Source organism: Amia ocellicauda, chromosome 15 (assembly GCF_036373705.1).
Source record: "Amia ocellicauda isolate fAmiCal2 chromosome 15, fAmiCal2.hap1, whole genome shotgun sequence".
NCBI lineage: Eukaryota > Metazoa > Chordata > Actinopteri > Amiiformes > Amiidae > Amia > Amia ocellicauda.
Window position 1 is genome coordinate 15,002,073 of NC_089864.1, and position 12,720 is coordinate 15,014,792.

At 40.3% G+C, this 12,720-nt stretch overlaps 1 protein-coding gene across 3 annotated transcripts in view; it reads left to right on the plus strand.

Moving 5' to 3' along the window:
- rab3ip (RAB3A interacting protein (rabin3)) overlaps nucleotides 1–12,720 on the plus strand; it is a 31,391-nt gene that overhangs the window by 10,042 nt on the left and 8,629 nt on the right. For 2 of the 3 annotated variants that reach the window (XM_066723640.1, XM_066723641.1), the window contains exons 2-5: nucleotides 5,486–5,617; nucleotides 6,794–7,066; nucleotides 7,547–7,793; nucleotides 12,069–12,164. In XM_066723640.1, the coding sequence (XP_066579737.1) occupies nucleotides 6,819–7,066; nucleotides 7,547–7,793; nucleotides 12,069–12,164 (591 nt within the window). In that variant the 5' untranslated portion in view covers nucleotides 5,486–5,617; nucleotides 6,794–6,818. The remainder of the gene's footprint in view (nucleotides 1–5,485; nucleotides 5,618–6,793; nucleotides 7,067–7,546; nucleotides 7,794–12,068; nucleotides 12,165–12,720) is intronic. The other variant, XM_066723642.1, reaches the window with a different exon arrangement.

Below are 12,720 nucleotides of genomic sequence, written 5' to 3' on the forward strand. Positions count from 1 at the left end.
TCATCGCAGAAGGGAAGCACACTTTGCCCTTTTGAAATGACATCCATATTGAAAATGTTATACACTTTAGCACCATCAATATTTCTGATGTTCTTTTCACGTCATGTGTGCAAATGTATCAAGCATTTCAGCACCATTATATCATATTTGGCTTTTAGCTAAAGAATACCAGAAAGCCTACATTCTTGAAGTGCTCAATTACATTTTCAATATTGTATGAGAAAATTATCTTCTCCAGATCAGCTGATTATCAAATGTTTATACACATTCATTCACTTCTTAGATGTAGAATAGTATTGCCATATACTGTTTGAATGAATAGCATTGCCATACTGTATGTCATTGTTGAAAATGCGCTCAATCACCTCTTCCCAGACTTTAATGACCAAACTCTGAAAGGGAATCTTATTGCAAATCATTCTCAATAATAAGCAGTATCTATACAGTTTCTGCACAGTTAACTGACTTTTATACATAGAAAATGCTGCCTAAAATCAGAGCAATAATAGTTTTTCAACAGCTTGCTCTTACCTGGAGCTACATAACTTGATATGTTTTGTATTCAAAGAAAGGTGTTAATGTTTTTTTCAACAATGGGATCTTAACATGTTTTTGTTTAAACATTTTATTTGTTCCTTGCTATTCAAGAGAGGCACAGAACCCTTATGTGCTGTATGCTACATGTAGTTTGAATCCTTGACCCCATTTTGTTTTGTTCTTACTCACTAATATTATAAATTAATGAGTGGAAAAGGAGAAGGCCCTGGGCTGTCAGAAGCAAATTCATGTTTTTTTGTTTTGTTTCTGTCAGCCAGAGCACCATTTAAAATAAGAAGATAAGGCATATTTTATGCAGGGCCCTCAACACTAAAAATCAGCTTGAGTGGAGCAGAGAAGGAGAAGGACTGCAGAGTGTGTAGAGCACCTTGACAACCCATCTGCAGGCTCCGTCTTAAGGCATCACCTGCTAGCTAGGGCCCAGGGTCACATAATGAAGTGATTAGAAATGTATGCAGGTTGCTCGACAGATGAGCTCCTGAGCAGCATCCCCTGGGTGAGTGTAAAGAGATCTAGCTTCCCTTGCCGAGCTGCTGGAGTCTAAGGTTTCAGCTGGGAGGACATTTATCTGAAATGCAGCTGGTTCCCAGGGGAACTGACAGCTACATTTCGCTCGCACAGCATGTGGCAATGCATAGGGGAGAGGAACAGCTGGCAGGACCCAGCTAAGGGATAGAGACTGGACCACAGTGAAGGGACGGATAGGGATGAGTGTGAGCAGAAACTGTGCTCCCTCGTTATGGACTGAACTTTGTGCAGTTCCTATAATGGATCCTTCCTATGGTACACATGCACTTCTCATAAAGCCTTATGGCGTTGTGATTGAGCATTTGAGCATATCTTGTGTGTGTTTTCGGTGGCTCAGTCTGAACTACACCACGCCTACTCAGTAAGTGTGGATACTCTGGAATGCAAAAGCAGATTTGTTTCGTAACTCTTTAGGGAGTTTTATATAAAAGGTAACTCCCCAACACATTGTGGAAATGAGTCAGTAAGGCTGCCAAAATCCAGATATAACAAGGTGTTTTAACTGCTTTCCAAGATGATGCCAGGGACAAGAAATGGCACACCGTCACAGTTGCAATCATCATGTTGGATGCAGCCATGAGAAATGCATACATATATAAGCATTTTAGGTTGCTTAATATAGATAGAGAACCAGGCTCACTAATTAGTGTCTGTTACAGTGAGTGGGGATCACACCAAACAACAGTCCTTGCATGAGAATACTGTGTAGGTTTGTTGAATATCTGCAGTATAGTGGAAGTCTCCATGCGTAGAGAATGCTCAGCTTACCTCCGTTCGCTCGTCAGTTTTTAGTCAATAATGGATTACATTAGTAAATGTTTAGTAAAGGAGCATGACATAAAAAGGAATCGTCTGCCTTTATTTATTTTGTTTAAGCTTAACTGATGACAAACTTTGTTCTTGAATGGGAATGAACAGCGACTCTTCCCTTTCCTGCCCTTAACAATAGCAATTTTTTTTTTTTTTTTAAAGCAGCCCAAAAAAATCAAATACACAAACTCCAGAAATATTGTTTGAATTGAAAATCCTCCCATGCCTACACTCTTTTAGTATTCCACAGGCTCCCTTAACTTGCACACTAGCTGTCTGGCAGACTTTGACATTTTCACATGACAGGTGGCTCCAGCTCAGCTCAGCTCAGCTCAGCGTTGGTAACAAAAATCCTTCTTTTCCAGCAGCTTTGTGTGCTTGTTTCTGCCAGAAGGACTGTCTCAGCAGGGAATTATGAATTTAGTTAGTACTGTAATGCAGATTATCCCTATTGATATTTTTTTCTGCTCTTTAAAACAAACAACAATCCTCCCCTCCATAAAACACAGCGTATCTCTGTTCGGCATTGTAGCGGAAAATAAAGCTTTCCGTAAGTATGAAGAAGAATATTGTTCTTTTGCTCTTCTTATCATATTAAAGCCCTGTAAATACACAAGCACTCTGCTGTTGCATTTTCTGAAAGCCACATGAATGCCAGGCACTATCCCCCCTTCCTCCTCCCACTCAATATGCAGATGATCCCGGCAGCGCCAGGCTGTGGCAGGGGGTTATTTCCAAGGTTGGACCAGTCAGATTCTTAGAGGCTGTGAAGAAGACTGCTGTGCCTGAGGCTGCAAAGTCAGAGCTTTTCAGCCAGTAGGAATTAATATTTTTTGACAGGTCTGCTAGGCTCCAGACTTATTTATTAATTTATGGCATATTTCACTTCCCCCCAGAATGCAGAAATTGTGTCATGGCAAGTCACATCTGTGGTAAACTGTTGTGTTCATTGTTGTATTTGGATAGACACCTGGTATATAGCAAACATTTATATAACTTTGAATGTGTGACATCATTTATTTATATTTTTTTAACATCAGTTTAAAGTTCCTACAGTTGGAAGGTTGTGTTTTTCAGAAAAGTTGTGTGTTGGACTTCTAGCCCGCTAGCCACTGGTTCTGTGATTAAATTAATTACTGGTATTCCTCCTTTACTTCTAGAAAGGAAAAGCAAAAGCCTGTAGTCAAGGAGGAACATTTTAACCACATGTGTATTGTCATCTTGGCTGCTGTTCAAACCCAGTGACGTCTGAAAAACATGACTCTGTAGTCCATGAGAAAACAAACTGGCAAAGTAAACTAACATGGCCTGTAAAGATAATAGGTGTCTGGTGACATTAATATATTCTGTTCCACACCACCAATCTCCCTCCAGCTTGTCTTTCATTGGGTGGTAACTCTAGGCCGACCGGGGGGGGTGGTCTCCAGTGCTGCCTGTCTGCTGGTATCGCTCATGCAGTCTGGTGAAGGTTGTGGGTTGGCAGTGCAATGTTCAAACCTGTTACTCCCTCCGATTCCTCTGGTGTAAATGTTGTCATTCTATAAATGTGTTCTAGATATGCATGTTAAAACAGCTGCTCACTATGGGGGGATTTAAACACTGGTTTGCCTGCAACCTCACGAGTGATCTGAACCTACACCTGATTATATTTTATTCCCTATGCTTCGAACAGGCATAACCAAGAGCTATTGCAATTGGATTACGAGTAGTAGCAGGTGACTTTGTAATATCATTCAGTTTTGAAATCAGCTGCTGGAGCAAGCATGCCCTGTACCTCGCTGCTGTGGGGCGGGGGTGGGGGGGTGGATGCTGACCTGTCTCATCCAGGGACTCCCAATTTGCAGCGCTACAGAGGCACAAAGACCGCAGCCTCCAGCTCAGGCAGCTACAGTATTGGCTTTGTCAGTATCTGCGATCTCGCATTAGTCCCGTGGCTTTGCCTCTGCCTTGGGTTGCCTGTGCTCTTTCCTTACAGCCCAAGGACAATGCAATCCTTTAGCTGATGTGATGTTACTGTAACCCTGCTTGACTGAGGCAGGGTAGGGAACAATCACAGAGTTTCAATACAATGTACTAAAAACTAGAAGGGTTGGTGGTTTAAATGCCTAAATAAACAAATATATATCCCCTATAGAGCTGAGACTTACACGCTTAGAATTGTTAAGCAGGATTGAAAAATGCAGAGTTCTGTGATTTCATTTTGAGTTCCATGAATGGTGTAATGTTTAAAAAAAATCCCCAACCTGATTGTAGCCATAGTGACAAGCTCACATTCTTGTCTTCATTGTGTTATGTTTGTCACATGATGCATGCTTATAGTGAAATGGCAATGACTTGAAACAACCCCATTAGCTACTATGGAACTCGGACTGACATGCAAGGGCTAAGAAGTCTAAATGTACCCCAGGGAAAGTGTTGTTTTGGCACTTAGAGTACAGCCACAGACCAAACGTAAAATAAATGTTCACTTAGGTCTGAGATGCAAGAAGTGCCTTGACCATGGTAAATGAGCCTCAGATGCCTGTTGCAGAAATGGTATTCCCGAAATATCATGTTACTTCTGCTTGATCTATACATTCCTCATGCCTATGTGATTCAAAAGTGACATACTTGCATATTCCACATCAAGTCTAAGTTACCATTGTTGACAAAATATGAGGCATTCCATGTAACCTTTGGTTTATGACATTGGGTGTGTCTCCTCAGTGTGGCAGATCACTCGGTACCAACCCTTTGTAACCATTTCACTGCCCAGCCTTACTCACAGAAGTCCCTTCGTTATGCAGTGCAAAGCAATCAGTGAAATCATTCAAACACAAGTTACAACACATAATGGATCCAGTTTCATTTTACTTTATAGATTTATTATTATTATTATTATTATTATTATTATTATTATTATTATTATTATTATTATTATTATTATTATTATTATTATATATTATTTCCAGATTTAGATTTATTAGGTTGTATGCCATTATATCCCTTGTTTAAAGACAACACATTTTGGAAACCTTTCCATAATCATGCTGTGGTAGAAGAGAGAAGTGGGGAATGCACCTTTAGGCCACACACATACTTATCTCCGATATGGTTTTCCATGAAAATGCAAGTACTGTGGTGGTCGTCATCTTTTTAAAAAGTGTTAAATCTAAAACCCTAGAAGAAAAACTATCACACTGTTTTGTTTTATGTTTGCGTGGGAAATCGTATTTTTCCTCTTTGTGCCTTCATTTTTGTCTATGACTGCTTATAATGCTCTATTGATGCATTGACATATTTATTTACAGAGAACTATTGTATAGTAATAATGTGAATTGACAAGAGCAGCGCAGCGTGTCTGATATAGCCTCTGACCCCTTAATCTCCAGCTTATATATATATATATATATATATATAGAGTAGGTGCAGAAATATTTTAAGTTTATATATAAATAATAAACTGCACCTATTGCTCTATGTGTTGTTAACTTAAATAATTTCTGTACATATATATACAGAACCTGTTTTTTTAATGTCATGCTTGCCTTTATCCTTAGGCAGTGTCATATTCTAGTCCATTCAGTTGTCTTTTTGTTGTTGTTTTCAGGACCAGCTTCAAAGATACATGAATGGTGAATTGCTAAACTGAGAAGACGTCTGCAGAGATCACTTCAGAAGTGTTTTTTATTTTTTAAGTGTATTCCAGTGGGGCCATTGAATGAAACTATTGCTCAGAATGGTACGTGATTCTTATGTACTGAAGCATCGATTTACTTGCGAAAACTTAAGATTCTTAAAACAGAGGACTTGGAATGTACAGAGGGAGACCATATACTATAATACTACAATATATATACACGTATCTTAATGTGATATAAATGTCAGGCATAAAAGAGATTCAGTCCTATTTTGAACATATTTGATCTCTGAGTTCTCTAAAGCTTTTGCTACAGACCCTCTAGTGACAATTACAAACAAACATAAAATATGTAGTGTTGTTTACACTGTATTTGGTTTTTGCTTTTCTCTAATCAGAGTTATTTTGAAATGCATAATATATTTGGGGTGTCTAAAACTAAACCACTAAAGGGCAATGCACACCAGACGCAAACGACACAAATGAGCAAATAAAATAATTAAGCTGGTTGATTTAACTGGAGTAATGCACACGAGGTGTGAGTGGCGGGATGATGAATGCAGAAATAAATAATGTTTTATTCCTGTTCCTGCTGTGCGTCTCAATGGACCAATCCATGCTGTCAACCTGTCACCCTAATTTATTATACATAAAGGCATATTATATTATGATCCCAATGTAGATTAGAAATTTGATCAAAAGAATAACTCAGTTTGCTATGAAATAGAACAACTTGGAATTTATTTTAGTCTCTCGGTTTTATGTTAATTGCAATCAATATTTTGGGAGCACCACACACTGGTTTCATATTCCTCTACAAGTACTTTTGATTGGAAATAATGATGTGCAAACAACAATTATTAAATTATAACTGCAAATCTATAAAAACTAAAAATCCTGTTTCTCATTTTGGGATTTATATAGTCTACAGAAAAGAATCAAAAGTAAAATGTATTTTCTCCCCTTCACTGTTGGTGGTTGTTTAGTTTATTACCTATTTGTCTCATATTTGCTTGCTCCTGTTGTTTGTGTCTGGTTTGTGTGGCTCTGTAGGGTCAAACAAAACTGCAGCAGGAGTCAAACTGGGTCCCCTTATTGCTGCTTATGTGCTGTATACGGAGAGTGAGGAGGAAATATGCAATTGCTCTGTACAGGTGCACCTCCACCCATCTAGTACACTCTGCTACAAAACACAAAAGGTGTCTAATAAATTGTATATTCATCGCACAATAGTGTAGCTGATCCATGTTCGTCTGTGTGCCGCTCCCTTCCTCTCAGCGATCTGTATGATGAGTCTGAGGCTATGGCCAGCGAACCCCTTGAAGGATTCCATGAAGTTAACCTGGCTTCACCCACGACCCCGGACCTGCACGGCCTAGCGGAATCCCGCTCCCCCAAACACAGCTCCTCGCCCAATGTCCTGTACCGCACCCACCCCTCGGTGAGTGCCGGCCCCTGCCCGCCCAACACCCTCCGTGCTGACCAGCTGCCCACCCAGCCTGTGTACTCGGCCCCCCGGCACCTGGGCACGGAGGAACCGCAAAATGGCAGGTTGGTTTCTGGAGAGAAAGTCCAATAGCAATGGAGTGTTTGTTTAGATGTTGTTGTTATTTAATGATGAAAAATGAACTATTCTGTTTGATAAGTCTTAGGGGAAAGTCTTTTTGCCTTTTTAAATTTCGTACAGTCCTCCTGAAGGTCATTTAATTTTAAATTATTACATTTATTAGGGCTGTTAAAAAGACGCTAATCAAAGATGTGCAGAGATGACATCAACTGCATTTAATTTCACTCTGAAGGCTGTTTTGATCCTATGCCTAATTATTTTAGGAACATGCTTGCTTTTACAGTAGTCTCATAAGAACTGTCAAGAACAATGTGAGACACTATATGTAAGTATTATTATGGTGGTTACAACAGTAGCCCGAACAGAGCCTGATACTCAAATGGAGTCTTGAATGGTCTCTATGGTGTGTCCGAAGCCTGCCGCGTGCGATGGCTCAGTGAGGCCTGTGCCGTGTGTCATTGCAGTCTCCCGGGGACAGATGCTCAGCTGCCGATGCCCAGCTCCATGTCTACGTCTGCGGGCGCCCTCCCCCCTGCTGCCCGCCTGGAGGCGGAGTTCCTGGAGGGCGTTGCGGTGCCGGGGAGCGAGGAGTGTGAGGAGCCCCTGGCCCTGAGCACCGACAGCCTCTCCCACCTCCGGAGCCCTTCTGTCATGGAAGTAAGAGAGAAAGGGTATGAGAGATTGAAGGAGGAGCTTGCAAAAGCGCAAAGGGTAAGAGATTCATCATACTTCATATCGCCCCTACCCCCCCTTATCATAACGGCGGCATTCATTCATGTATTAAACATGTCATTAATTAAATGTGAAATTAGTCTGAACTCTGAACTGAATTGTCTATCGTAAAGCATTCTATACTATACTATAAAATTATAATTTTAATCTGCAAAATAAAGTCTTGATGTGAAAATAAAAATCCTGACATGAGTGTTTGCACTATGATAAACACTGGGTTTTATGAAATAATGGGCTTTGTTTTAAAGTCAATAAATAAAAGATTCATGTGTTTTCTTATTACTATTGTGTTATGGCCTTATATGGAATGTATAGTAATAGAAATGCAACCTATAATTCATATTTATGTTCAGTTCTGTTTTTGTTGCTGGTTTGCTTTGCTCGCACCACTTGATACACCACCATGTGTCTAAGGAGTGACTGGACTGACTGATGACTGATTCTTGCAGTGCATTTCAATTCAACATCAATTTAGCGGTCTCTTTAAACGCAGGTTACCAGTTCTTGAAGTAAAGCGTTTAATCCAAGCTGTCCTGTACTGGTCTCATCTGTCTCCTGATCAGTTAGGGGGCACTACCATGTTGTGAGGGGTATCAGACAATTGAAAGTTTCCCTCTTTGTTCATGTGAGCAATATGATGGATATTATGGTCTGTGCAAGCCCCTGACACCAGCTGTGTCCTTAAAACAGTGTTCAGTTACATCACTAGGGATTTGCAGTTTTATTAAGGACTCCCACAAGGGACCCGTTTCCTGTGCCTTTTACTTTTACGTTACTTTTTAAATTGTCAGCCAAAATCTGATGCCTGACTATTTAATCATTTGTACAAAGAATGCAACGAAGAAATCTATGCACACCTGCTTGTTATAAATGGGTATTGAAATACCTTACAGAGCAGTCTTGCTCTGGTTAAGTGGGCCAGACAGATTCACACACAAGTGTTCTCACAGGCAGCACTTTGTGAGATGCACATTTAATAAATACATTGAGATTAATGAGAAGATTAAAGAATCTAAATATTTAGAGACAAAAGAGCTGTGCACTGCCAATTAAAGGACCCCCAGCCCCAACTGCTGCTGTTTTGTTGTATATCCTGACAAAGTAAGCTGCTGTCAGTAAGGAGTATTGAGCTAAAGGACACATGGAAGTCAAAACTTCAGTATATATAAACCTCATTTGAATGCACTTGGAGTGTACAATAGTACACATGTTCTCTTTCACCTTGAGATGTAGCTGGAGTTTTTCAAAAACAATAATACAATAATAATTTTATGAAATGCCGTGGGATGAGTCTTATTCCTCATTCCATACTGTTTACTGTTTGAGTGACGGAAATAAATATTTGCAGGAGGAAGGGATGTGTGTTTCTATGATCCAGACAGCAGGGTGTTATTTTTAGAAAGAAACAGCTGGGTGTCTTTCCTGTTGGCTTTGTTAGTAAAATTAGCTGTAAACAAATATTCATTGTACATGTATGAGGGCTGTAATTCCAAGCAGAAACATGTTTGAGTTAACATAAGGAGGGGTAAATAAGATCTGGACATTTTAAAACCAAGATTTACCCAATTGTCTTTTGGTTTGATTGGCTTGTCCCTTACAGAATATCTCACGGAGGCTGAGACTGGAGAACTCTCAAATACCTGTACTCCTGTATTACATTTGGTCTTTTTGTAGCACTCTCCTATCATTGTTTTCTTCAAGAATGCTGTCCTTGTACAGTGGCCCTTATGCAATAACGTTCCACTGCATGCATCGTCTCGAGACATTGTCTTTTGTGCTCACTTCACACTTGCATGAAGATTGCAAATAGGGACCGTTACAAAAGGGTTACTACACTTTGGTCTTCAACGCTGATGCAGTGTCTGATGAACTGCAAACAAAAAAGTAGTTATTTTGTCGTTGTCTATGCATGTCCTTCCCAGTCCTAGCAGAGCACACATTCCCAGGTGGAAAGTAGGTTAATCCCCAGCTCAGCTGAGCCACGTGTTGCAGGTTCAATTATAAATATGTGCAGCCATTGAGAAATCCAGAGAAATCGGTCAGAAATACTCCTGAAAGCACAGGTTTTTGTGTGAAAGGAGACTATTCTTCATTGGAATGCAGCCTTCCTGTGCATGATGGGACAGGGAGGGCCTGGACAATCTGTAATTAATCGAAAAACAACAACAAAAGTCTACAGTTTTGCTACCTGATTCCCTAACCATTTCCTGTTTGAATTCAGGTAGCTCTGTACTTTAGCAAACTCCACAATGTCGGGCTGTTTCATTTTTTTATCTGATCTGTACAGCCCAGTGACCTCATGGAATGTGTACCCTACATTGTTTCATTTCGTATCAGCTACTGTGATATTTGGATGGCTGCCCCATCTAAAATTTAATGGACTTCTATAAACCCATTCACTTTTTTAACTCCTACTTACAGCTGTTGAAGCATAAGCTTGGCAAAATGCTGCTCACCTCATACTTTGCTGAAATTATAAGAGTTATCTCATCTAGTACTATTTAATGGGCAAGACCTCGGGAGTACTTTGCATGTGCAGTCGGGGGGAATATGATATAAACCAGGCCAGTGCTGTTGGTTCTGACTGTCAATAAGCATAAGCATAAGCATAGATGGTGAATTGCTTTTACTCTCTGGAGGTGCTCAGTAATCATCTGCAGTACATTTGACTTTCTCGGCCCCAGTGCCCCTTAGCTCCAGAAGTGCGCTTGGCTTCGATGGGATTGATTGTGCATGCAAGTATTAAAAAAAGATTAAGATTACAAGTTTAATTTGAGTAAAACTACCTCTTCAGTTTGCAAAAGGGCCTCTTCAATTGACCCCCTAATGTGAACGAAGAGTGCTTAAGGACTGCTGGAATTCCTAGCTACCAGGTGACACAAGAAGATATTCATTAGAAAGATTCGCTGACTCATTAATCCTCGTCGGGACTACTTAGTCTAGAATGGAAGGGCATCTGTGGGGCCTGTAGGTTCAGCGCACAAGATTATCCAGGCAGGGGGGCAGGTAGGCTGGGATACATTATTGCTAACCCTGTGAGAAGATTATCTGATGGAGCATACGCAGAACATATAAGGGAGTCTGACTGACCTTTTCTGTCATTTTATATTTTTACCAAGTGACTTCATCATGCAGTATTTCAAGACACCCTCCTGAAATAGGAAGGCTGCTATCTGTTGGAGTGCGTAAGGGAGGTCATGGAATGTGTCCGTGAAGTTTGTTCTTGAACTGTTTGTTCTACGGGGCTGGGCAGTTTGCCTTTCATTTCTTCAACTTGAGGTTTAGTATGTCTGGATGGGGAAAGCAGCTCTGTTACAACCAGGGCTATACCTGCTCTCAAGGCCGTTAGACCCAATTTAAAAAATGTCCTCTTTGGTACAGGGTTCTAGAGTCGGGAGATTATCATTTTTTTTTGTTTTGTTTTTGTTTTTTTAATCAGTAAGTGTTACATGCTCCCTAGTGGTGGGTGCTGGACATCACTTTTGAGCAGTGATTCTCAACCCTGGTCCTGGGGAGACCACTGTGTCTGCTTGTTTTCTACCCAGCCCAGTTATCAGCCACTTGCATGAACAGTTCCCAAATGATCACCATCAAAAAATAAGACAATGAAGGGGTCACTGGTTGGAATGAAAGCCAGTAGACACAGGAGTCCCCCAGGACCAGCGCTGAGAACAGCTGCTTTAGAGGAAGGCTGTGGCCCCAGCTTGATGCCCATAAACACATCCCCTTCCTGTAACCATTTAACTGTATACACTGGCACATAAAGGGTTGTGTTTTATGCTCTAGGTCTGTGCTCTTTGTGTGTGTGCATTTGTATCACATGCCATTAGAACTGTAAACTGTACTCCATAGATAATGGCTTGTCTGTGAAGGTACACCTCTTTTTGATACTACAAATAAATTGGTAACCAAGGTATTTTATCCTTAGTTTTATATTTTGTGTACCTGCACTTGTACTGCACATAGCTAACCTGCAACAGAGATTGGGAAAGCCCAAATCATTCGACATGGGCATGCAGTGCACCAGACGTCTTAAGCACTGCTGTCCCATGATGCTCTGCTGGTGTACCGTGGTGTGATGATAATCCCTTATATTGGATAGGAGGGTTACAGAGGTTGGTTCATTCCTTACTCCTGTAAAGAATCTAAAACCAGTAGTCTTACTTGTACAGCATACATATACTTTTAATTTTGGCAGAGAAATAAGGCCTTTTCCTTTTCCTTTTATTTTTTTTATTTTATTTTATTTTTAAGGAACTTAAGTTAAAAGACGAAGAATGTGAAAGACTATCTAAAGTAAGGGACCAACTTGGGCAAGAACTGGAAGAACTCACAGCTAGCCTGTTTGAGGTTTGTTTGGATTCTTCATCAAAATGAGCCACTGAGTTTCTGTAAATGAGCACTTAGAGCCAGTAGTGTTTAAAAGGCATAAGGCTGTTCAATTGACTTAGCACATCTCTGATTAATCCTTTTGGTGGGTTGTTAGAAGCTGGTTTCAAAATCTTGGTTTTAGGGTGGAGGGGAAAACTAACTTTTGGGAAAGTACAGTAGTTTAAAGAGATATAGGCCTGGGTCAAAATGTTTACATACATACAAATTAAACAATTCAACATAATATACAGATTGTAAATTTAAAATATAAATGGTTAATTTCAGCTAATTCTTGATGGAGAGTTCATGTAGCTTCAGTTCCTTCGGATTCCTGCTCATTATGTGCAGAAGTGCTGAAGGAAGTGTGATGAACCTCCCAGTGGGAACATCGGCTTAATTACATATGAGATTGAAGATCATACACGGGCTGCTGCCCTGCTGATTGCAGTTGACCTCTGTCAGTAGATATCGACATATTCCTCACAGTACTGGCCTGTCTATTCTTCCCACACAAGTTTATAATGAAAGAAAACCA